At 53.7% G+C, this 23,560-nt stretch overlaps 1 protein-coding gene across 1 annotated transcript in view; it reads left to right on the top strand.

Annotated features, from left to right (window-relative positions):
• Positions 1-23,560, top strand: part of GALNT9 (polypeptide N-acetylgalactosaminyltransferase 9) — a 47,990-nt gene that overhangs the window by 11,965 nt on the left and 12,465 nt on the right. Inside the window, exons 2-6 of the mRNA XM_066365992.1 lie at positions 8,673-8,853; positions 15,856-16,022; positions 16,718-16,892; positions 19,011-19,208; positions 22,419-22,536. Coding sequence (XP_066222089.1) covers positions 8,673-8,853; positions 15,856-16,022; positions 16,718-16,892; positions 19,011-19,208; positions 22,419-22,536 — 839 coding nt within the window. The remainder of the gene's footprint in view (positions 1-8,672; positions 8,854-15,855; positions 16,023-16,717; positions 16,893-19,010; positions 19,209-22,418; positions 22,537-23,560) is intronic.

The following is a 23,560-nucleotide window of genomic DNA, read 5'->3' as shown; positions in this document are numbered from 1 at the left end:
AGCTCTGAGTCCGGACTCTGCGCCAGACTCGAGTGTGTGCGTAGTATCTCACGCCCGTTCCCCACCGCCCTCTCCTGGTTGAGGGGTCTCCCCAGTGATCTACCGTCATTAGGAAGCACACTCCCCTCAGGCTATAGAACTTCAAACTGTTCCACGAATGCGGACTTGTGCTGTGGGTGTCAGGTGGCCTTCGCTTCAGTGCCCAGTCTCGTCCAGTAATGACGACAGTGGTGAGTGGACAGAGGGGACTCTCGCTCCGCCTGACCCTTTGTCTGAAGCCGCTCTGCGCTCCAAAGTCACATCCCTGCCCCTGAGACCGTACGCCTGTCCCCGCAGGTGTGGCCTTGGGCTCTGAGCAGGAGCACGTGAGCAGAGAATGTTCTGGAAGAAGTGGGGACCCTGGTGGGCATGAGGGACTTGGGGTTTGGAGAGGGCCACAGAGATGTGTCCATGTCCCCCCACACCTTTCTTTCTGTCCTGATCTTGACAGCCTGCAACCCACCACTGCCTCCTCCACCTGGACTCCCAGTGATCTGGACCTTTGGAGAGCTACCTACCTGCCCAGCAGGTGGGGCCTGCTCTGCCTTAGCCAGCCCAGCTCCTACCCACCTGGGCTGGGATAGTGCACACCTGAGCAAGTAACCCAGCTGGGCCAGGATGGCTACCTGAGTAGGTCACCCACCTGGGCCGGAAGGGGAGGTACCAATTCATTGATGTTCACAGGCCATCTTGCCCTCCTCCTGTCCCACCTGAACATCACCCCAAGATCATCACATCAGCACAGGTCCCTGGGCTCCATTCTCAGGCCCCCAGTCCCCCTCCACAGATGGTTACTGTGCCCGACCCTCCAGGGGGCCCCTGTTTCCTACAGGCTGAAAGCCAGGTCCCCTGGAAGCTCCAGGAATCTTCACACCCCCCACCCTGTGTGGAGTCAGGTGCCCGGCACTGGTTCCCACAGTCCCCGTGCACATCACTGATCCAGTCCCATGTCTGCCTCTTGGTGGGATTGTCTCCTGCCTGAGTCTGAGCCCCTGGAAGGCAGGCACTGTGCCAGGCCCCCTGGGTGCCCACCCAGTCCCTGGCATTTAGGAGATGTCCCAGACACCCAGACGTTTTTGAGGGATGGATAAAAGAATAAAAGGTACAGCCACAAGGTGATGTTTTATGTTTGCCGCCATGAAAAGCGACATTGGTGCAGGATTTTTAGTGACGTAGGAAAATGCTCACGGTATACTGATGGGAACAGAACACGAGGGTGCTACCACATACGAATTATTGAACTTGGTGGAAACCATTGTGTGTAATCATATAAAAATAATGTGGTACACTAAAGTATTGATATTTATTTTCTCTGTGGAGTTGGGCCCTGAGAAACCCTGTGTGTGTATGTGTACATGTGTGTGTGTGTTTTCAGTGTGTTCTACAAATAAGCATTTATGACCTTTCGATCAGAACATATGCACTCTCTAATTAAGGGACTGAAAGCGTACATTGCTGGCAGCATCTAAAGTTAATCTAAACCTTCTGGAAAGTAATTTGGCACCAAGATCCATAAAGATAAGCAGCTAGGAACTGTTAAGCAAATGTTTGCATATTCGTTTGGTAGAATATCGCCTGGTGGTTTAAAAGGTATCTATTAGTCATAATCATTATCTGATCCCACGTGATAACCCAGGAGATACTTGGGACGATCATTTTAAACAGGAACAAAAATGCAGACCCTCTGTCTTCAGAATTGAGCCCCAGCGCTTGGTGACCTGACTCCTCTCGAAGGGCAGTGCCGTGTCCAGGTTTGCCGGGCAGCGGTCATCACGGGGTTCCCGCTGAGCCGAGGAAGGCCCCTGAGTACCACCTGGCCGCCCACTTTTCTGAGAGAGGCTCCCCCACCCTGAGCATCAATATAGGTCCCCAGATGCCCCAAGCCAGGGCTTGTGTTTATCTAGATGTTGTGACACAGCCAGACTCCTCCCTGGTCACCTGGTCGGTCCTCACGCCCATGCTGCCTATGGACATTTGTACCACCATCCTTGCCTCAAACCCCAATGTGAGGGGCCAGGGCTGGCAATGGGACGGCTGTGAACAGGAGACCCCCCTTTATCTGCTTGGGTAGCACGTGGTGCACTTGGTAGCCCGTCCCTCACAAATCCAGGTGTATCCAGAGATGCTGATTGGACAGCAGTCCTTCTTCCCAGTGGTCATAACAGTAGGTAGTCAGTTTGTTAATGTCCTCGCTGGTCTAAACAGAAAGTTGGTGACTTTTGTTGGCCCCTCTGAATTCTTCTTTGAGATGTTATGTGGCTCAGAGTCTGGGTTGTGCCTACGGCAAGCCTCCACAGTCTCTCCTCTGTGGAATGGGGGGATCGAGACACCCAAGGGGGTTTCCTACGCAATGTCCAGCACTGGGCACAGTCACCGTAATAAACGTCAGCTGCCATGCCCAGCTGTGACCTCCACATGTTCCGGAATAATGGGTAGAGGAGGATGTTGGCTTTTGTTGGTTGGTTGGAAAAGTTGTCAGACAAGACTGTTTAGAAAGCTGAGCTAATACATGCAAATTCCCCATTGTTCTCAAAATCACGTCTTATTCAAGGATGGAAATAAGGGAGCTGGGGATTCCAAACAGGGAAACAACCCCGGGGCCTTCGGAGGAAGGACAACCTCGTGCATACTCCCGTGCGTGCGACGGGCAGTCCATGCCAGCCTGTTTGTTCTCAGAGTCCACTGGGTGCAAGTCACAGCCAAGTGGGCAGGGTGTGCAGCTGGCCTATGACCTTGATTCCCCAGGGTCACGCTAACAAAGCACCACAAACTTACAGCAGAAACAAGGGACATTCATTCTCTTTGGTTCCAGAAGCCAGACTTCTGAGTCCCAGTTGTCTCAGGGCCGGGATCCCCCTGGAGGCTTCAGGGCAGGGCCTTCCTGACCCTTCCAGCTTCTGGTGACCCTAGGCGTCCCTAGCTGGTGGCCACATCCCTCCCATCTCTGCCTCTGTCTTCACATGGCTGCGTCCCAAATCTTTTCTCCTTATAAAGAGCCCTGTCACTGAATCAGGACATACCCCCATTCAGGATGACCTCAGCGTAGCTAATTACATCTGCAAAGACCCTATTTCCAAATGAGGTTGCACACGGGGGACCCCGGGAGAGGGCAGTTCAGCAAGCTGTCTGCAGAGCCGGATTTCACCCTTTCAGGGTCCTGATAATTAGATCACAGGCCCTGTCCCCATCCCTGGTAGAGTGTGGGTGACATGGGGACAGAGCTCACCTGCAGGGGTGGCTGCAGTGGTGAAGTCATGGGCCTCATCAGCAGAAGTTCTTTGTGCGGGAAGACAGGAACGCTCCTGATCCCATCAGGACTTCCCTTAAAAGTGAAACTGCATACATGGGTTTGTAATCATGGAGCTGTTCCAGATCTTCCCGGCTCCCGAGGACGATCAGGGACCCTTGCAGGCTGTCATGGGGACTACTCCTGCAGGGTCAGCCATGTTGCAGGGCCATGAGGGCACCAGGGCACAGCCCGGAAATCAGACATAAAAATCTAACATGCAAGGTGTTTCCAGATGCCTCACAGCTCAGAAAGCGTGCTTTGCACGTGGCCCTGCTGGAATGTTCTGTGAAAATGTGCTTCACCAGAGGGCTCAGACGGCACGCACGTCACAGAGTGTGGTCATCCAGGGCCGACATGGGCAGAGATTTAGGAAGGCACTGGGCAAACGGTGTGCAAGAAGCAAGGGCATGGCGGGCTCTGGGAGATGTGACCCCGGGGACCCTGAGGGCCCAGGAAGAATGCCTCCTCAGCTTGTGTGCCCAGGTCCCTGCTGGCTGCACTTTCGTCCCAGCCCTGCGGTGACAAGTGTCCTTATCTGGGAGCCAGACCCTGCTCCTCATGCCCGGAGCTCGCAGTGGGCAGCTGAACAGCTGCAAGGCTGGTCCCTGGGCACCATGTGTCCAGTGAGTGGATGCTGGTTCTGGTGCTTGCAAACCGTGTGACCCTGAGCATATCACCTGAGCTCCCCTTGCCTCAGTTTCCCCCTCTGCAGAGGTCTTAGGGGTTTATATGGCTAAAGATGCATGTTGCCTAAATATCATCACCCTTTGAGTTTGCCCCAAAATGCTACACAGAAAGCCAAGACTCAAACCTAAAGCAACTCAAAATGTGTATGGTTTTGGGAAGTGGGTACAGCGCCAGGAAAAGCAATTGTTTGAAAATTCCTCACCAAGCGGCATGGGTTTCATTGGTAAGATTCCACAGCGACGCCGTGAGGGCCATGTGCTATGGTGTGGTGCGTGTGGCCTTGAGTCTCATGTCGCAGTCAACCTATAGACAAACCTGCCACCGGTGATAGAGCTAAATGTGGACATCGTAAAAGGCCTTTTGCCATGGGGGAGACACGGAGGGCACCATGCAACTGTCTTCCCCCCCGCCCTTTTTTTTTTGTTTTTGCAATTCAACATTTTATATTTTTATTATATTGTTTTGTTGTGGTAAGAACACTTTCTTTTTTTTAACAGAGACAGAGAGAATCAGAGAGAGGGACAGATAGGGACAGACAGATAGGAAGAGAGAGAGATGAGAAGCATCAATTCTTCATTGCAGTACCTTAGTTGTTCATTGATTGCTTTCTTTTATTAATTTATTTAATTATTTTTGTATTTTTCATTTCTTTTTTTTTTTTTTTTTGTATTTTTCTGAAGCTGGAAACGGGGAGGCAGTCAGACAGACTCCCGCATGCGCCCAACCGGGATCCACCCAGCATGCCCACCAGGGGGCGATGCTCTGCCCATCCGGGGCATTGCTCTGTCGCGACCAGAGCCATTCTAGTGCCTGAGGCAGAGGCCAAGGAGCCATCCCCAGCGCCCGGGCCATCTTTTGCTCCAATGGAGACTTGGCTGCGGGAGGGGAAGAGAGAGACAGAGAGGAAGGAGAGGGGGAGGGGTGGAGAAGCTGATGGGCGCTTCTCCTGTGTGCCCTGGCCAGGAATCGAACCCGGGACTTCCGCACGCCAGGCCGACGCTCTACCACTGAGCCAACCGGCCAGGGCCGATTTTTGTATTTTTCTGAAGTTAAAAACAGGGAGGCAGTCAGACAGACTCCCGCATGTGCCCGACCGGGATCCACCCAGCATGCCCACCAGAGGGCGATGCTCTGCCCATCTGAGGTGTTGCTCTGTTGCAACCAGAGCCATTCTAGCGCCTGAGGCAGAGGCCATAGAGCCATCCCCAGTACCCCGGCCAACTTTGCTCCAATGGAGCCTTGGCTGCGGGAGGGGAAGAAAGAGACAGAGAGGAAGGAGAGGAGGAGGGGTGGAGAAGCAGATAGGCGCTTCTCCTGTGTGCCCTGGCCGGGAATTGAACCCGGGACTCCTGCACGCCAGGCCGACGCTCTACCACTGAGCCAACCGGCCAGGGCCTGATTGCTTTCTCATATGTGCCTTGATCAGGGGGGCTACAGCAGAGTGAGTGGCCCCTTGCTCAAGCCAGTGACCTTGGGCTCAAGCCAGCAACTATGGGGTCATGTCTATGATCCCATGCTCAAGCTAGATAGCCCACACTCAAGCCAGCGACTTCAGGGTTTCGAACCTGGGTCCTCCGCATCCTAGTCCAACGCCCTATTCACTGTGCCACCTCCTGGTCAGGCAAGAACACTTCTTATGAGGTTTGTCCTCTTCACAAACTTTTAAGTGCCCAATGCAGTGATGTTCACTTGGCACCACCCAGCAGACCTCTGCGCTTGTTCATGGACATGTGTGTGTGTGTATGTATATATATATATATATATATATATATATATATATATATATATATATATATATATATATATATATATATAACTGGAAAAAATACATAGGAACATTGAGCAGTAACTCCGGAGAGCGTGCTAATTCCTCCTCTCACTTGGAAGGGGATCAGTTGACAGTGGCTAAAGTCGATATTTCCATAAATAGAGCCGCTAGCGAGCCTTTTCAGGTCACAGAGGAAACCATCAGAACAACTAAAAATAATAACAGAGCCAAGAGAAGATGGGGGGAAGGGTGGAAGGCAGGAGCGGAGGCAGCGGTGAGACAGACGGACCCTCCTCTGTCACGGGGAGCAGCCCAGGGAAATGTCGCTGCTGACGAGGCAATTCCAGACCCATAGAATGACCGTGCGAATGTGTGTGGACAAAACAGAAGGGACTAAACCCAGAAAAAAGGAAAAAAAAAGAAAACATCCTCTGGAGAGGGGAGCTTGCACAGCAAGGGAGCACGGGGAATGTTTACGGTGTGTGCGTATTTCTGGTTGTTTTCAAGGTGAGGCAGGGCTCACCCTGGGTAGCCAGGGGCCAGAACTGTCCCAGAGGCCTGGCCCCCCGGAGCGGAGATGTCCTGTCCCCAGGGTGGAGCCAACAGACTCTTCAGAGGGGAAGCTGCACGTGCAGTGTGTACGTTACAAACAGCGTGATCATGCATTTCTTTGCAACGTTAAAATAAGAAGGGGAAGTGATTTGCGTGTCACATAAATGTTCAATGTCACATCCATGTGTATCCTTCAGTCCCCCCACACACACCCACGCTACCTTTGCTCATTTAAGATGGAATATTCCAGAAGACATGGAGGTTCCTGAGGCCTGGTGAGAAGAGGAGCCCACAGGCGTGTGGGGACGGAGTTGGCTGCCCTCCCTGACCTCGGCTGGGGCTGTTATAAGATAAACTGAGGCATAGGAATGATTTTAAGAGTTTATTTGAGCAAAAATCAATGGGATTGGAGGTGCTGGCCCGGGCGTGGTTAGGAGTGTGGGGGACAGGAGTGGGGAGACTTAGGCAGAGAAATGAGGAAGGGAGCTAGGGGGTGACAGGGGCACAGTCTGCTGGCCCTCTTGCAGGGTTTGCTGTCGTTGGGTTTGGCCGCTGACCAGGTGCCTGCAGGATAGTGACATGGTACCCTCATTAACAAACCTAAGGAGAAGAACTGTCCCCCGTGGTGGTGGTATGTGACATTGATGTTAGACATTTCCAGTTTTTAATTCCTGAGCCTGAGGTAGGATGGGGACCTCTCTCTCCGCGATGCAGCTCAGAGATCAGACTCTCTTCACCATTTCCTGTGCTAAAACACTGCTCCCCGGGCCCCACCCCAAAGCCAAGGTGTCCAGAGTCCTCCATCCCAGAGAGTGTGTGGGCACCCTTGCCAGGCAGGCACCGCTCTGCTCTGGGTCCTTCTGGGAATAATGTCACTGAGCCCTGCTCCTCTCCTGGTACAAGTGACCACATGGAACATTCCAGAACATCCCTGGCAGGCCTTCTCAGGTGCCTGAATGCACACTCACCTGGTCACATGGAAATCTGAGGTTTCCCGCTGCCATTTGAGTCCCAGGTTAGCTTTGTCTGTTGTTGGGCTTTGTAGACGAAGCCACCCAGGATGGAGGTGTCTCGGTCAACAGGACGCTTCCTAGACCCACCCAGCCTGTTGCAGACACCAACCATTCCCTCATTTCTGCCCCCAAAGGTCTCCATGTGCGGAGGGGCAGGGAGTTCAGGTGGTAAAGACTGGTGCCATCAGGGGTGAGAACATGGGGTTGCCTGCTTTGCACTTTCTTTGTGTGTGTGTGACAGATACAGAGAGAGTCAGAGAAAGAAACAGACAAGAAGGAAGAGAGATGAGAAGCATCAAATCTTCATTGCGGCTCCTTAGTTGTTCATTGATTGCTTTCTCATGTGTGCCTTGACCGGGGGGCTACAGCAGACTGAGTGAACCCCTGCTCAAGTCAGTGACCTTGGGCTCAAGCTGGTGAGCTTTTGCTCAAACCAGATGAGCCTGTGCTCAAGCTGGCGACCTCGGGGTCTCGAACCTGGATCTTCCGCATCCCAGTTCGACGCTCTATCCACTGCGCCATCACCTGGTCAGCCTGCTTTGCACTTTTAATGTTAATTTATATTTACTTTATAGGTTTAAAAATTCATAGACTTGACTCTTTGGAGCAGTGTTAGGTTTGCAGAGGGGGTCCCTGTAGCCCCCCATCATCACCCTAAGTTTACAGTCCACAGACTTCAGGTTCACTCACTCTGTGTGGTACCTTCTGTGGGTTTGGACAAATGTGTAATGACAGGTGTCCACAACTATAGTTTCACGGTAGGCCCTGGCCAGTTGGCTCAGTGGTAGAGTGTCGGACCAGCCTCTGGAAGTCCTGGGTTCGATTCCTGGCCAGGGCACACAGGAGAGGCACCCATCTGTTTCTCCACCCTTCCCCTCTCCTTTCTCTTTATTTCTCTGTTCCCCTCCCACAGCCAAGGCTCCACTGGAGCAAAGTTGGCCCTGGCGCTGAGGATGGCTTCATTTGCAATGGAGCAATGCCCCAGATGGGAAGAACATTGCCCCCTGGTGGGCATGCTGGGTGGATCCCGGTCAGGCGCATGCGGGAGTCTCTCTGCTTCCCCGCTTCTCACTTCAGAAAAATACTAAAAAAAAAAAAAAAAAATCCCCTGTGGCCCCCCCCCACACACACACCCAGCAACCATGGGTCTTTCTACTGTCTCCATGGTTTGGCCTTTCCCATCTTGTCCATGACTGGAACCCTGTCACGTGTGTGAGGTATTCACTGCATCTGTGCCTGAGAGAGAGGAACTGGGCTGAGCAGGAAGGACCAGATGTCCCGGGACCTGCCTGACCCTCTTTTTTCTGCTTCCCCCCCTACCTAGGCCTTGCCAAGCCCATGGGTCTTGTGGAGGGCCCGGGGGGCTTGGGCCAGGGTGGTATGGCGGCCACCCTGCAGGACGACAGCCAGGAGGCGGCCAGCAATTACGAGGAGTACGGCTACAATGCACAGCTCAGTGACCGCATCTCCCTGGACAGGACCATCCCCGACTACAGGCCCAAAAAGTGAGTAGTGACCCTCCCACAGAGACAAGCCACCCTTTTCCTGTCCCTGTGGGCTCTCGATGCAGATGGCCACACAGAGGGGTGGCCCTCACAGATCAGGATCTCCCTCCCTGGTTCCTGCACTCTTGGTGGGGGGCAGGGGACTACAGGACAGGCCTCAGGGTCCCTTTAGACACAGACGTTTGCAGGTCTAAGAAACTGGGCCGCACCATTGCTGATATGCAAGGTGCCGCCATGAACACAAGTGTCACAAGCGACATGAGCTTGAAGCACCAGGCTGTGCCAGGCAGCTTGGCGCACTTGTTTTTGGTCCAGGTTCAGCAGTGGTGGGTGGAGACTGTTTAAAAGGAACATTGCTGTGTCTAAGGCATTTGGGGCTGGTAAGCCCCTGCCCCAGCCACCCTGGAGCCATAGGATTTGGAGAGACAGAAAGTGGGCCCCTTGTCTTGTGGTCGCTAGGGATGGAGTCCTGGTCCCCAATCACTGTGTCCTGTTTGAAAGCTAACAGGGTTCCTTAACAAAGAGAAGACTTGGGCAAATCGTTAAGTGGACGCCATCACTTTAATGAGGTGCTGCTGAGCTTGGCTTCTGGGATGGGCAGCTTCCTATGGCTCATCTGCAGGGACCCTGATGGGAAGGTGCTTTTTAGCAGCACCTTCCTTGCTCCAACAGGCGGACGTTCAGGGCTGGGCAGCCATGTGATCAAGGTCGCTGCTGGGTGGGTGATGGGTGCTGAGTGCTGGTGGTGAGCACCTCGGTGGGGTGAGTGAAGCTATGAAAACTTCCCTTAACTCACCTCCCTAGCCCGTGGCTGCAGGTCTAATGGCATGACCCTAGGCTGAGCCAATCAGAGCATGTGGTCCACCAGCCACAGCGATGGGCTCACCCGTGAAATCCAAGAAAAAATCCAGTGCAGGGCATGCAAACTTGGAAGGTGGAGAGAAATCTGGTACCAGGGCCATAGGATGAGCACCTGGATCCAGCTGTTCCTGAAGCTGGTTGCCATAAATTACAAATAAATAAAAAAACAAATCCTTAGGCTCAGCAGTAAGTAGTCATATACACACATGCATGCATATTGCAATTTTTTCTTTTTGAGAGAGGGAGAGGAACAGACAGGGACAGACAGACAGGAAGGGAAAGAGATGAGAAACATCAACTCATAGTTGCAGCACCTTAGTTGTTCATTGATTGCTTCTTCAAATGTGCCTTGACTGGGGGGCTCCAGATGAGCCAGTAACCCCTTGCTCAAGCCAGTGACCTTGGGCTCAAGCCAGAGACCTTGGAGTTATGTCTATGATCCCACACTCAAGCTGGCGACCTTGGGGTTTCGAACCTGGGTTCTCAGTGTCCCAGGTCAACACTCTATCCAATGTGCCACCGCCTGGTCAAGCTGATTTTTTTTCTTAAGCAAATTTGGATTGGTTTTCTGCTTCTAAAAGCTGAGAGGGCTCCACCCGGCCCGTCTGGCGTGTTACTGCATACCCTCGCGCCCTTAAGGGCACCTTCCTCCCGGCGTCTGGCTGGGCCTGTGGTTTGCTCAGGCGGCAGGAACCCCTGTCTCCCCCTACTTCCCACATGTTGCAGGCAACTCCCCCTTTTAAGGAGTCTTCGTCTCCCAAAATAAAAACTAACAGACGTGATCAACCCCAGCTTCCTTCTTACGTTACGGAAGACACCAGGGAGACCTTGGGATGAGCTGAGATGTGCAGTGCACCTCAATTGATAGAAACCTGGTTTACAGAAGAGCTCTGTCATGGAGGGGGATCACTCTCTGCTGCCCTGATTAGAGGGTGTGGGTTGTGTGTGTTTGTGTTTGTTCATATCCCATGTCTGTCCAAAAAAGAAACAGGAAGGCTTGGATACCAGTGACATGCACAGATCTCCCCAACACACACACACATGCGCCCCCCCACATGCATACATGTGTGTCCCTGTGTCTTGCATGTTTGTGCATGTGCATGCAGATGCCTGCTTGTGTGTATGCACGTGTGTCTGTATGCTCACACATGTGTACACATGTGCCCATGTGTCTATGCGTGTGTCCCCTCCCTAAAGGCTGTTTGTTCTCAGTGCTCACTACGTTCTCCCATTAGCTGGGCATTGATCCTCTCTCTCTCGAGGTTGACAGCTTTCTAATTAAGCAGCAGCTTTAATTATGCCACAAAGCACATGACATAGATCTTGATTATGGAGCCCAGCCCAGGGGATCATGAAAGAAAAACTGGCCAATCTAAATTAAAGGGAATCGTAAAAGTGAGCCGCCCATTCCGAGACTGCCCTGCGGTCCCGCTCTCAGGGTTCACGGCCTTCGGGCGTGTGAATGATCTGAGCTGCAAACAGCTTGGGTGCCAGCTCTCACGGGTGCAGACCGAGTGGACGGTGAGCGTGAGGACCTGGAGACGGTACGGTCACCACGTGCCCTGTCCTGCGGCTGCTGGCGAGGGGCCTGCTCTGCGTCTCCCCTGAGCGCGCGGGGCCTGAGAGCTGAGGCGGGCGTCCGAGCTGATGAGCAGGGAAAACTCGGAGTCATCACGGGAGCGTACCCTGTCATGTGGCTTGTTCTGCAGCAGGGGCACCTGCTTTTTCCCTCCTCAGGAGGGGGCTACGGCAGAGCCACACCCTGTACAGGAAGCCTGTCATCACAGGGGCACCCCTCCTTCTCACCAGCCCCTGAGCCATCTGCTGGTGCCTGGGAAGGAGGTATGTGGGGAGGGCAGGGGCCTCAGGAGAACGTGGTCCCCTGAGGGTGGTCACCGAGGCCAGCAGCCTCCCACCGGCTCTCTCTTCTGGAATGGCTGTGGTGGCTTATCCCACCACAGGGCCACAGAGAGGACAGACTCAGTCTCAGGAAGACAGTTTCTATGGAGCCCGTCATGCCTCTGAGCTCACCAGGATCCTGCCTTGGGCCCTGCAGCCGCCCCGGCCAGCATGAGGGCCGGGCTTCAGTGTGGCTCCCCCTCCCCTCCCCTCTCTCATCAGTGTCCCTGGGAGGGTGGGACTGTGTCACACAGCAGGCAGATGCCACCACCAGGAAGGCATCCTCGAAGACATCAGAGGCAGAACCATCCGGGTGCTGTGTTCTGAGAACCCCCCCCCCCCCCGCTATTCCCAGAAAAATTGGTCATGGCCTCGATGACGTAGTTTCCTGGCTGTGCTACGTCCTAGATCCATGTCCTCATCAGGAGATGGATGTGTGTCCCGTTCACGAGGTGAAACTCACTGCTCCCCTGGGAGGGATGTTGGCCCCCCATCCCTCTTGTTCTGTGCTTATGTCTGCGGCGGCACAAAGGGCCTCCCCATAAATTTTCATTGGTGTCACTGCCCTGGCCCTGTTTCTTGTGTGGCCAGCAGACTGTGACTGCCACACACTCCACATGAGAACTCAGAAGTGGCTTCGGGGCCTTGTGACTGCTGCCTCTGCTCTGCGGGCCTGCAATCCTCTCAGCCCCTGCAGCAGGGAGCACGGCCATCTCCAGCCAGGGCCTGATGCGCGTGCGCTGACCCAGCACCTGCAGGCAGCACCCAGTGTGCCCAGTGCTCTGTGGGTCCACACGCCCACCAGAGCGATGGCATCGGCCAGACTTGGGAAATGCACTGTCCCAGTGCCCATGCTCCTAGATAATTACAATTCATCACCGCTGGCGCCCTGAAACCATGTTTGGTGTCAGGGATTCGGGCCGGATGCAGAGGCATGGCCTCTGAGCTGGACCTTCTAGACCCAGCTGGGGAGGATTGATGGTGGTTCAGGGGGCCCAGCCCGCGTGTCCTGGAGCTGGTGCCCTTTCTCAGAGGACATGGGGGTCTGAAGCCTGAGGAGGAAAGTGCCTCTAGGAGGAGGGATGTCAGGCTGGTTGAGACCCACCACTGGTCGGGGGAGAGAAGGCATTGGTTTTTGTGGCCTCACTAACCATCAAATTTTACCTGGGTTTGATAAATGTTCCTTTCTATCTGCTCAATATTTAACACATTTTTTTAAAAAACAGAGAAGGAGATTATGAGCAAAAGAGATTATTTTTATGCAAATTTGTGCTCAGCCAAAATGAGCCATCTATATACCACACTATTCTAATGCAAACAACCATGAGTAAGCTGCGGATGTTTATTGTGGGTGTGATTTGCGAAGCCTCGGTGAACAGGGTGAGGAGGCAGTGCACCCCACATGCCCGTCACAGGCGTCCTCTGATCCCCGTCACGCCAGGACGTCCCCACCTGCAGGTTCTTCATCCCCTAGACTTCGCCTCTCTGGTCCCTCCTTATTTTTTTAGGTTTTTGTTTGGGCTGAATTGGCTCCCCCCCCCCCCCCACCACCACCAATTCACATGTTGAGCCCTAATTCTCAGATTCCCAGGACTTCAGGATGTGACTTATTGGAGATGGGCCTTTTTTTTTTTTTTGACAGAGAGAGTCAGAGAGAGGGACAGATAGGGACAGACGGACAGGAAAGGAGAGAGATGAAAAGCATCAGTTTTTTGTTGCAGCATCTTAGTTGTTTGTTGATTGCTTGTTCATTGATTGCTTTCTCATATGTGCCTTAACGGGGCGGGGGGCTCTAGCAGAGCGAGTGAGCCCTTGCTCAAGCCAGCGAACTTGGGCTTCAAGCCAGCGATCTTTGGGCTCAAGCCAGCGACCCTGCACTCAAGCTGGTGAGCCCGCACTCAAGCCTGCGACCTCGGGGTTATGAACCTGGGTCCTCTGCGTCCCAGTCCAATGCTCTATTCACTGTGCCACTGCCTGGTCGGGCTTGGAGATGGGCCTTTAAGGAGATGTGAAGTCACTAGCAGGGTCCCTGATCTCAAATGAGTGGTGTCTTTTTGAGAAGAGACCTGGACACAGACACACACAGGGACAACCATGTGAGGACACAGGGAGGAGACGGCCATCTACACACCAAGGAGAGAGGCCTTGGGTGGAACCAGCCCTGCCCATACCTGGGTCTCAGATATCCTGACTGTTTATATCTGGTGTTTACACCACCTGCTCTGTGGCTTTTGTTAAACCCTCCACAGTCCCCCCCCCCCCCCCCCCCCCCCCGCTGACAGACTAATGCAGATCTAAACTCACAGGCCGCCTCTTCATGGCTTCTCCCCAATAACTTCATCTAAAGATACCTCCAAGGCATCCCCCCACCCTTTTATCTCCACCACAGCCCCTCTCATGTGCTGAAATCCCATTGTTTGCTGGCTTGCTTCAACTCTGTGACCCTCACAAATGGAGATGTGTGTGAGACGCCCCAGCATGGGCCTCCAGCCCCTGGAATAGCATCCTATGCACAGAAGGTCTCCACAAAAGCACTGCCAGATGTTGCTAACTTCTTGACACAGGGAGAAAGAAGGGGTCTCAAGAGGTCCTCTGGCCTCCTGACTGGTGATGGAGGGAAAGAAGAGGGGTGAGAGCCCCATGACCCCCAGACTTGACCAGCCTTCTCCAAACTGGGGACAACACGTGGAGGTCTCTGCTGTGACGAGGATGGTGCACGTGGACACGGTGGGCAGGTGCTCGTGAGCGTGCCAGCAGTCAGGGCTCCTGAGGGTGGGTTCATTCACTTGTTCACTCATCCACTTAACCAAGGTTTATTGTTGCTAACCTAAAAATAGAAGGTCCAAGAGAGTGGCCACAAAGCATTTATTTGAAATCAATATGAACAGCCCATCAGGAAGCACTGATTCAGGCAGAAGCCCAAATAGTGTCTCGACGAGGAGACAGAGGTGATGAGTGTTTATGAGAAAGGGAAGGGGACAATGACATGCAGGGAGGCCATCGCTATGTCATTAGGTGTGGATAAGGCAACATCGTGACACTGATTCTAAACAATGTTTTCAATTTTCAGTCTGGTAGTTCATGGAGCTTTCTTGTTATTTGTTACTTGCTTTCTTGTTATCTTTGCAAACAGTTGTTTGTGAAACAATGTTGCTCCAGACTCAGCCCAATGGTTACTTTGTCTTATTTTAACATGGGAAGGTTTGAGGCATAAGGAGTGCAGGGCAGTGCGGGGCAGTTCCTCTGGGGTGGCAGCTCTGGCTCTGTTTGCATTATTTTTTTATGTTGTTACCCTACTGTATGCAGGCATAGCTCTAGGTTCTGGGGTACTGCAGTGAGGGGGCAGGCTCTTGGGGTTCACATTCTGGGGGGACAGACGCTGCCTGAGGAGGCGTGAAGACGGATGGCATGGGGTGAGGCCTCGCCCATGCCTCTTCCCCGAGAGGTATTTTTTTCCTCAAGGCTTTCTACCCGTTTTGCACATGTTGTAAGTCCATGAAAACCGTACATTGCAACCTTTTTCCTCAACAGAAAACCAGAGTGAAAGCTTCTTGTCGGAATGCATCTTTCTGCATGTGACATCTCTGGGCTGAGCATCTGTGGCCCTTGTTACTGGGATGGTGACACACAGCCGTTTCCGTCTTTGAAAGTCATGCTGGGGCTCCAGCTTCAGATGGGGACCTTCCTCTCTCTCTCACCTTGTTTTTAGCTGTGGCTGAGGCTATTTGCATTTTTGCTTCCTGACACCTAGGCTTTCCGTTGCAGACATTGGTCTGTTCTAGTAGCCTCCTTGGTATTGGCTTCTGTCGTCCCAGGAAGCCTATCACCTTGGGGACAATGCCTGCTGTGTGGGGACCAGTATAGCAGGTGGCCTATACTGAGTGCAGAGAGAGTGGGCTCTGGGCTGGGTTTCCCAGCCCCGTCCTCTGGACCATGGGGTGATCACTGTGCCTTCCAAGGGCACTACTAGGAAAAAGGCTTGGTGTGTTCCCAATGGGACTTGAACGCCATTCAAAACAAGGACACAGTGGACTTAGGCTCAGAACCTGGACGTGCCCAGTTCTGAGGCGTCCACCGTTGATGTCTCAGTTGTTTTCCATTTGTGACACTCTTTCTCTCTGTCTGTCTCTGGAAATGGGATTTAGACCTGACCCGAGCTGACCTCCTGCAGGGGGCACCAGGTTCCCATCTCTCCGTCCTGTCCTGGCACTGACCCTGCCCCCACCTCTGTGCCTCCTGCAGGTGCAGACAGATGACCTATTCGGACCACCTGCCCCAGATCTCTGTGGTCTTCATTTTTGTCAATGAGGCCCTCTCTGTCATCCTGCGCTCTGTCCACAGCGTGGTCAACCACACGCCCTCCCAGCTCCTGAAGGAGGTCATTCTGGTAGACGACAACAGTGACAACGGTGAGTGTGGCCAGCACGGTTCCCCCACAGGAGGAAACTTACTGGCATTCCAGAGGCAGTGTCTGAAGTCAGGGTGTAGACAAAATGGCCATCACCCCTGTCCCTTTCCAGAACATTCTATCTTCCAAAACTGAAGCTCCGTCCCTGTTAGACACGAACTCCCCACCCTCCCCAGCCCCTGACACCCACCATCTACTCTCTGTCTAGGAATCTGACCATACAAGGTCCCTCATGTCACGTGGAATCATACAGTATCTCTCCTTTCCTGACTGGCCTATGTCACTGAGCATGATGACCTCTAGGTCTACCCACACTGTAGCCGGTGTCAGAATTTCTTTTTTTTTTTTTAAGGCTGAATAATATTCTATTCATGAAAGGACCACATTCATGGACATCATTCCCTTTTAAGACTGAATCACTCAATCCCATTTTCTCCTGTTTTTGCAACACTTACATCTGCATTGGTCTCGTTTGTCCCTTGTTCTGTCTCTCCCGTGGAACGCCAGCTCCCTGGGGGCGAGTCCATCTCTGCGTGGCCTCCCCAGGTGCCTTGTATCATGTCCGGCCACAGTGGGTCTCCTCACATGTTTCTGGGATGTGGATCGGGGCACATAGCACCCCAACCTGTCCACATTGACCTTGGGCCCCTCCTGGGATGTCGGGGTGCTGAGATATCTCTGTGACTTGCCCTGTAGTGGAGCTCAAGTTCAACCTGGACCAGTACGTCAATAAGAGGTACCCAGGCCTGGTGAAGATTGTCCGAAACAGCAGGCGCGAGGGCCTGATCCGGGCGCGGCTGCAGGGCTGGAAGGTGGCCACGGCCCCTGTTGTGGGCTTCTTCGACGCCCATGTGGAGTTCAGCACCGGCTGGTAAGGTTGGCTGCAGGTGGACAGACCTGAGTGGCCAACGCCTGGGCAGGGTCTGCCAGCGCCTGGTCCAGGGAGGGGACGTGTAGCAGCTCCGGGGGGCTGGCCTTAGGGAGTCTTTGCAGGAGCCAGGCAAGGGGACCTGGGTCCAGCCACATGGCTTCTCCATGTTTCAGCTTCTTGAACCTAGAAACCATTAGTGAGGTATCAGACCTCAGGGCACAGGCATGTGAGGATTGAGCCTCAGAGGAATTAGAATTGGCCAGAAATTCTAGTAGGTGACAAAGGAAATGAGGACAGATCAGGGAAATACATACAGGTATAAGGTTGGACAGTGGTTGGGCAGACATTAGGTCCAGATCAGTTGCTAGACGCCTGAGCCTCTGGGCATGAGTTGGAAACCATTTCTTACGTTTATGGGGCACTGTAGATCAGACGCACATGATTCTCTCACCACCCACCATGCAGGGGCCACATGGGCTTCTACTGAGAAATGGGGGGGGGGGCAGAGAAGCCTGCAGGATGCAGGGCGAGGGGCATAGGATGGGCTAGAGGCCCCACTGACAGGAAGGGGACACAGGGGCCCCCAGGACCATGAGTCTGTTCTGCAGCGGGTTCTGCCCCAGCACGCGGCTGACTGAGGTGGAGTCCCCTCCTGGCCTCCATTGCTCCTTCCTCTGCCACCCTCCTGACCCAACACTCCTTTCTCATCCAACATCCGTCCCCTTCTATCCTGAATCTCATATTACTGTCTGCCCCCCACCAGGTCCCTCCATCCTGTTGTGTTGGTTGCCACTCACGCATGATCGTACTCAGTGTCTTCCTGTCCCTCAGACAAGTGTTGAACTCCCTGAGGCACTCGGCCGGCTTTGGGGCGTGCCACAAGTCTGTCATCCAAATGCAATTTTAAACTTGGTGTGACTTTAATTCTCACAACTGAAAGCCCCGTCATCCACCGGCAAACAGCCCGCCCCTCCCAGAATTGCCTCTGCAAAGATCCTGCCTTATTAGCAGGTGTGGCGTTTGCAGAGAGATGCTTTATATCTCTCTGAGCACTTTGCTAACAGTAATTAATTAATCCTGCTCTCGAAGCTGAAAGGCAGGTAAACACCAGGCTCAGAAGGATCGAAAGGAAGGCCACGCACGTGGTGATCTCACCTCCCCACTAAGCTTCCCCTGCCTGAGCTGAACCCTGAATCTGCCCGTCCGACAGCAGCTGTCTGGCTGGCTAGCAGACTGCTCGTGACGGTGGCTGAACGCCAGCCTGTCACCTTTGCGGGAGACACAGGGTCGCCTCCAGGTGAAGCTGCGCAGCTTCTCCCAGGGACGCCCACGCAGAGAGCCTGTGACTTGGGCTGCTGCCCAGGGACCCTCTCCACTTCACCTTCACACCAGCCACTGAGCCTGCTCCCCAGCACACCGCACATCTGGTTGCTCTCTCTGCAAGCCACAGGACACCTTATTTCAAAGTGCAAATCATCCTCACCTTGCTCTCTCTTCCTTCACAATCCCTATCACCTCCTACTACGTTGTATCAGTCACTTACACATTACTGTCTACCCCCCACGCCCTGGTCAGGCTGCCACACACGCGCCATGTGGGTTGTATGCTGCACCACGGTACCTGCCCACCTTTCTTGTCCCTCCAATATATCATAAGCTCTCTGAGGCATGGATTTTTTTTTTATTTTCTTTTTTGGCTCACACGTGTATTTTAATTTGTTAGAGCAAATTCTGGCACATAATCAGCCCTCAGTTGATGTGAATGAATGTACATCCCACAGGTGCAGGGACCGGGGTGGGGCAAGATATGGGCTTCAAGGAGGGAGACTCGGCCGACGGACTGGGAGCTCTGAGCTAGGACAGCCCTTCACAGATGTCTCTGATTTGGCCCAAATGCTTTTTATAGCCTGGTGTCCACTGGCCGTTACTGGGGGTGGCTCCAGGTGGGTGAGACCGTGGGCAGGGGTTCTGTAGCCTGATAACCCGCAGCTTCCAGCGTGGAGGTCCTGGGGTCCGGCACTCAGCAGTAGGTGGACGCCATATCAGTCATAGACCCTGTGTGGCCGCCTGGCTCTGGGCTTCCTCCTTGGGCCTTTCCTGAGACATGTTCCTGCTGCAGGGCCGAGCCCGCCCTCACACGGATCCGGGAGGACCGTCGGCGCATTGTGCTGCCCGCCATCGACAACATCAAGTTTGACACATTCGAGGTGCAGCAGTACGCCAGCGCGGCCCATGGCTATAACTGGGGGCTCTGGTGCATGTACATCATCCCGCCCCAGGACTGGCTGGACCGTGGTGACGAGGCCGCGCCCATCAGGTGAGCCACCCACAGGGCCACCGGGGCTGGCAGGGCAGTGTGGAGTGGGGACATGGGAACAGCAGAGGCAGCCAGGTGTGCAGTGGGACACATGCACACATACACGGGCACACACACTTGCACACACACAAACACGTGCACATACACATGCGCACACACGGGCACACGCATGAGCACACATGTGCACACGCACGGGGCACATGCATGTGAGTGCACACATGCTCATGCATGTGCACACGCATGCGCACACATGTGTGCGCACATGAGCGCGCACACATGCACACTCACCCACACAGAAAGGCCCACACTGGCATAGCTGCTTCTGAGTCATGGTGGTGAAACAAGGACCTAGACTTTCTGATATTTCACGCTCATCCTCTGAGAAGCCACCCGCATGGTGCTGAGCAATCGTGGTCACCACGGCTCAATGGTGGGTGACCCCCTGTCAAAGGAGGCCTCCATCCACCCCGTGGATGCCAAGTTGACTTCCCTTTCTGCCAGCCCAGGGCACTCTGCAGAGCACAGCCTTTTGCGAGTGGCTTTCGGATGAGTTTCCTCAGACACATGCCAGTGATCATTTTTCTCGACTTTTCCTTCGTACGAAACTCCACAACTGCATGGACTCGAGCATGTACATTGTCCACGCATGTGTGTGTGTCTGGGCGTATCTGCTGCAGGTGTGTCTGTGTTTAAGTGTGTGGGATGCACATCTGTGTTTCTGTGTGTGCTGCACATGTACATGTGCATTGAATGTGCCTGTGTTTGTGGCTCATATATACGTGTGTTGCCTGTGTCTGTGCATCTGTGTGTGCCTGTGCATCTGTGGCCTGTGTCCTCCTTGAGGCAGAAGCCCAGGGGAGGGCCCTTGGCTGTGAACATGCCACAGCCCAGCCCGATGTGAGGGACCCCATGAGGTGGAAAGGACGTCTGTCCAGAGCCGGTGAACCTCAGCCCTGTCAGTGTCATCATCACGGTGAAATTTCTCATGCAGATCAAGTCAGTGCTGCTGACTCTGTTACTGTTGTCTTCTGAGTTTATTGCACGTTTATTTTGGAACGTAGAGCAATAAAATAATAATAATAATAAAACAAAACAAAAAAGAACATTACCAGCGATCACAGACTCGGCAGGAAACTTAGCATTCAATCCACCAGGGATCACATATATATATATTTAGTGGTTAAGACCACAAGAGAAATACCTGTTGCACATTGGTGAGCTGTAGTGTACCCAGTCACGTGCTAGCTAGTAAAAGTCAAAGACAGTCTGACCTGTGATGGCGCAGTGGATAAAGCGTCAACCTGGAAACACTGAGGTTGCCGGTTCAAAACCCTGGCTTGCCGGGTCAGGGCACATATGGGAGTTGATGCTTCCTGCTCCTCCCCCTTCTCTCTCTCTCTCTCTCTCCCCCCCTCCTCTCTAAAAAAAAAAAAAAGTCAAAGACAGCATTCACATATTGCGACCGTGCGATTTGTGGCCAAAATCCAACAAAATTGATTGGATCTTTGCAGAAACAAAAGGACGACCGCCATTTGAGGCTTGTTTTCTTGGAAAGCCTATGAGCCTCTGCCCCTGACTCCCCAGCCACCAGCAGTGGAAATGCTCTTTTTAACTTGTAATCAAGGCCAATTTCTCTGTTGATTCCACTGAAGAGGAATTTAATTCCCCAGGAGCAACTGGCAGGCAGGAGGCTGGGACAGAGGAGGAAGCCACCTCAGCCTTCACCCCAGCATTGCAATGGCCATGGGGTCTTCGGGGACATTTGGGGACAACAGAGCCTCTGCTGGTCCTCTCAGAGCTCAGGAGAAACTCAGCCGTTCCTCTGCTGCGGGATTCCCCGCCTCCCCATCACCGCTCTGTGAGACCACTTCCCACGGGGGCCACAGAACACGGATAAACTTTTCTTTTCTTGCTCTTTTTTTTTCTGATAGACTTTTTACACATCCAAGAAAAAAAATACAGCCAGCACCTCATCGACCAGGGTTTCACAGATGACCCCTCAGGACAAAGCAAGATTTGCAGATATGTTTAAAGGCGTAGGTGTAAATAGAATAATTACGGGAGTAACAGCGAGGCTGAGCACAGCACAACTCCAGGGCGTGCCACTCACACTCTGACAGTGAGGGGGCTTGACACAAGGGAGCAGTGCACAACCTCTGCAATGCCCACCTCAGCCCTTGCTGCTGGCACAGACAGCACGAAATAATGAGGGAGAGAGGCCAGAGACTCGAACCTGGGAAGTCACATTCAGGGCAACCAGACAACTTGCTGAGGAATTAATTTCTTTTTTTTTGTATTTTTCTGAAGTTAGAAGTGGAGAGGCAGACAGACAGACACCCACATGTACCCAACCAGGATTCACCGGCATGCCCACCAGGGGGCAACGCTCTGCCCATCTGGGGCGTTGCTCCATTGCAACCTGGAGCCATTCTAGCGCTTGAGGTGGAGGCCATGGAGCCATCCTCAGCACCTGGGCCAACTTTGCTCCAATGGAGCCTTGGCTGCGGGAAGGGAAGAGAGAGACAGAGAGAAAGGAGAAGGGGAGGGGTGGAGAAGCAGATGGGCACTTCTCCCGTGTGCCCTGACTGGGAATCGAACCTGGGACTTCCACATGCTGGGCTGATGCTCTCTACTGCTGAGCCAACCGGCCAGGGCTAGGAATTGGTTTCTTTTTTCTTTTTTTAGATTTTATTTATTCATTTTTATTAGAGAGAGAGGGGGGAGAGAGAGAGAGAGGGAGAGATAGAGAGAGAACAGGGGGAGGAGCAGGAAGCATCAACTCCCATATGTGCCTTGACCAGGCAAGCCCAGGGTTTTGAACCGGCGACCTCAGCATTCCAGGTCGACACTTTATCCACTGCGCCACCACAGGTCAGGCCAGGAATTGGTTTCTTAAAACCCCCAACACCAACGTGCCTGGGTTGAATGCCCAAGCCTGAATGAGCCTTTGGATCTGGTCTGTCTCTGTGCTGGGGGCTTCACCAGCTCTGAGGGGTGCAAAGACCAGCCAGCCTGTGGGTGGCCCTGCCTGAGTCCTGGTGGTTGGAGAGGCAGCCAGGGACCGAATGGAGATCAGGAGCCCAGGGAAGGGGTGTGAGGACATGGAGACAGCGTGTGAGTCCACGCAGCCTCCCCAGGGTGCTGGCCTGAGCTGTGCTCACCCCCGGCAGGCCCCTTGACCTGCTCACACTGCCATCTGCTTCCCCCCAGGACTCCCGCCATGATTGGCTGCTCGTTTGTGGTGGACAGGGAGTATTTCGGGGACATTGGCCTACTGGACCCCGGGATGGAGGTGTACGGTGGTGAAAACATTGAGCTGGGCATGAGGGTAAGTGAGCCCATGGAGAACGGTGTGCGGACAGGCTGGGGGGATGTTGGGCCGCTTGTTCTGGCCTGTAGGACGTAAGGCCCAGACTGAGAGTCAGCGTAAGGAACCTCAGTGGCATTGCTATGTCTGTCTGTCGTGTGTGATAACAAAAGGTTGTATTTTTATGTTTATTTTTCTCATCCACACCACTGACATCTGCTGTGTTACACTAACGCGTGGGCTGCTTGAGAATTTTTCAGCAGTGTGTCCCTTGAGCACAGGGCGTTTGAGCGTCTTTGAGCTGTTTTGTGTTTATCTTGTTTGTATGTGGAAGGCCAGGACACAGATTAAGGATACAGGGGGCTGAGTCCCCCAGCACTGCCCTGTGGGGAGCATTGCACCCAGCAGGGCCCTGGGCCAGTGTGAGCTCTACTGGGCTAGAAGCGCGGGCCCACAGGGTGGCCCCCATGCAAGAGGTAGAGCTGGCCCAGGTGACTGAGATCAGGGCTTCGGGCCTTCCTCCCCTCCCCTCCCCTCCCCTCCCCTCCCCTCCCCTCCCCTCCCCTCCCCTCCCCTCTCCTCCCCTCCCCTCCATCCCTGAGGCTCCTGGGTGTTGTTGTTTTTTTTAATTTTTTTTTATTATTTCATTTTTAGAGAGAGAGTAGAGAGAAAGAGAGAGAGAGAGAGACAGGAAGGGGAGGAGCAGGAAGCATCAACTCCCATATGTGCCTTGACTGGGCAAGCCCAGGGTTTCGAACCGGCAACCTCAGCATTCCAGGTTGATGCTTTATCCACCGCGCCACCACAGGTCAGGCGAGGCTCCTGGTTTTAAACCTCCTCTTCCTGGCTGCTTGGAGAACTGATGGAAAGTTCAGAAAGAGCCTTGGCCGCCAATTAGGGACCCCAGGGCGACAGAGCTGACTCTCCCAGGTGCCCTAAACCAAGGTCCAATTATAGCCCTGCTGGGAACACACTTCATCACTTGGAGCTTAGGGGGTGCTGGTTCCCTGGACGGGAGCTTGCGTGCCCAGAACTGAACCAAAGT

This window comes from Saccopteryx leptura, chromosome 2, assembly GCF_036850995.1.
Source record: "Saccopteryx leptura isolate mSacLep1 chromosome 2, mSacLep1_pri_phased_curated, whole genome shotgun sequence".
Taxonomy (NCBI): domain Eukaryota; kingdom Metazoa; phylum Chordata; class Mammalia; order Chiroptera; family Emballonuridae; genus Saccopteryx; species Saccopteryx leptura.
The sequence above is the reverse complement of the archived record's forward strand: the minus strand, read 5'-3'. Positions and strand labels throughout refer to the sequence as shown.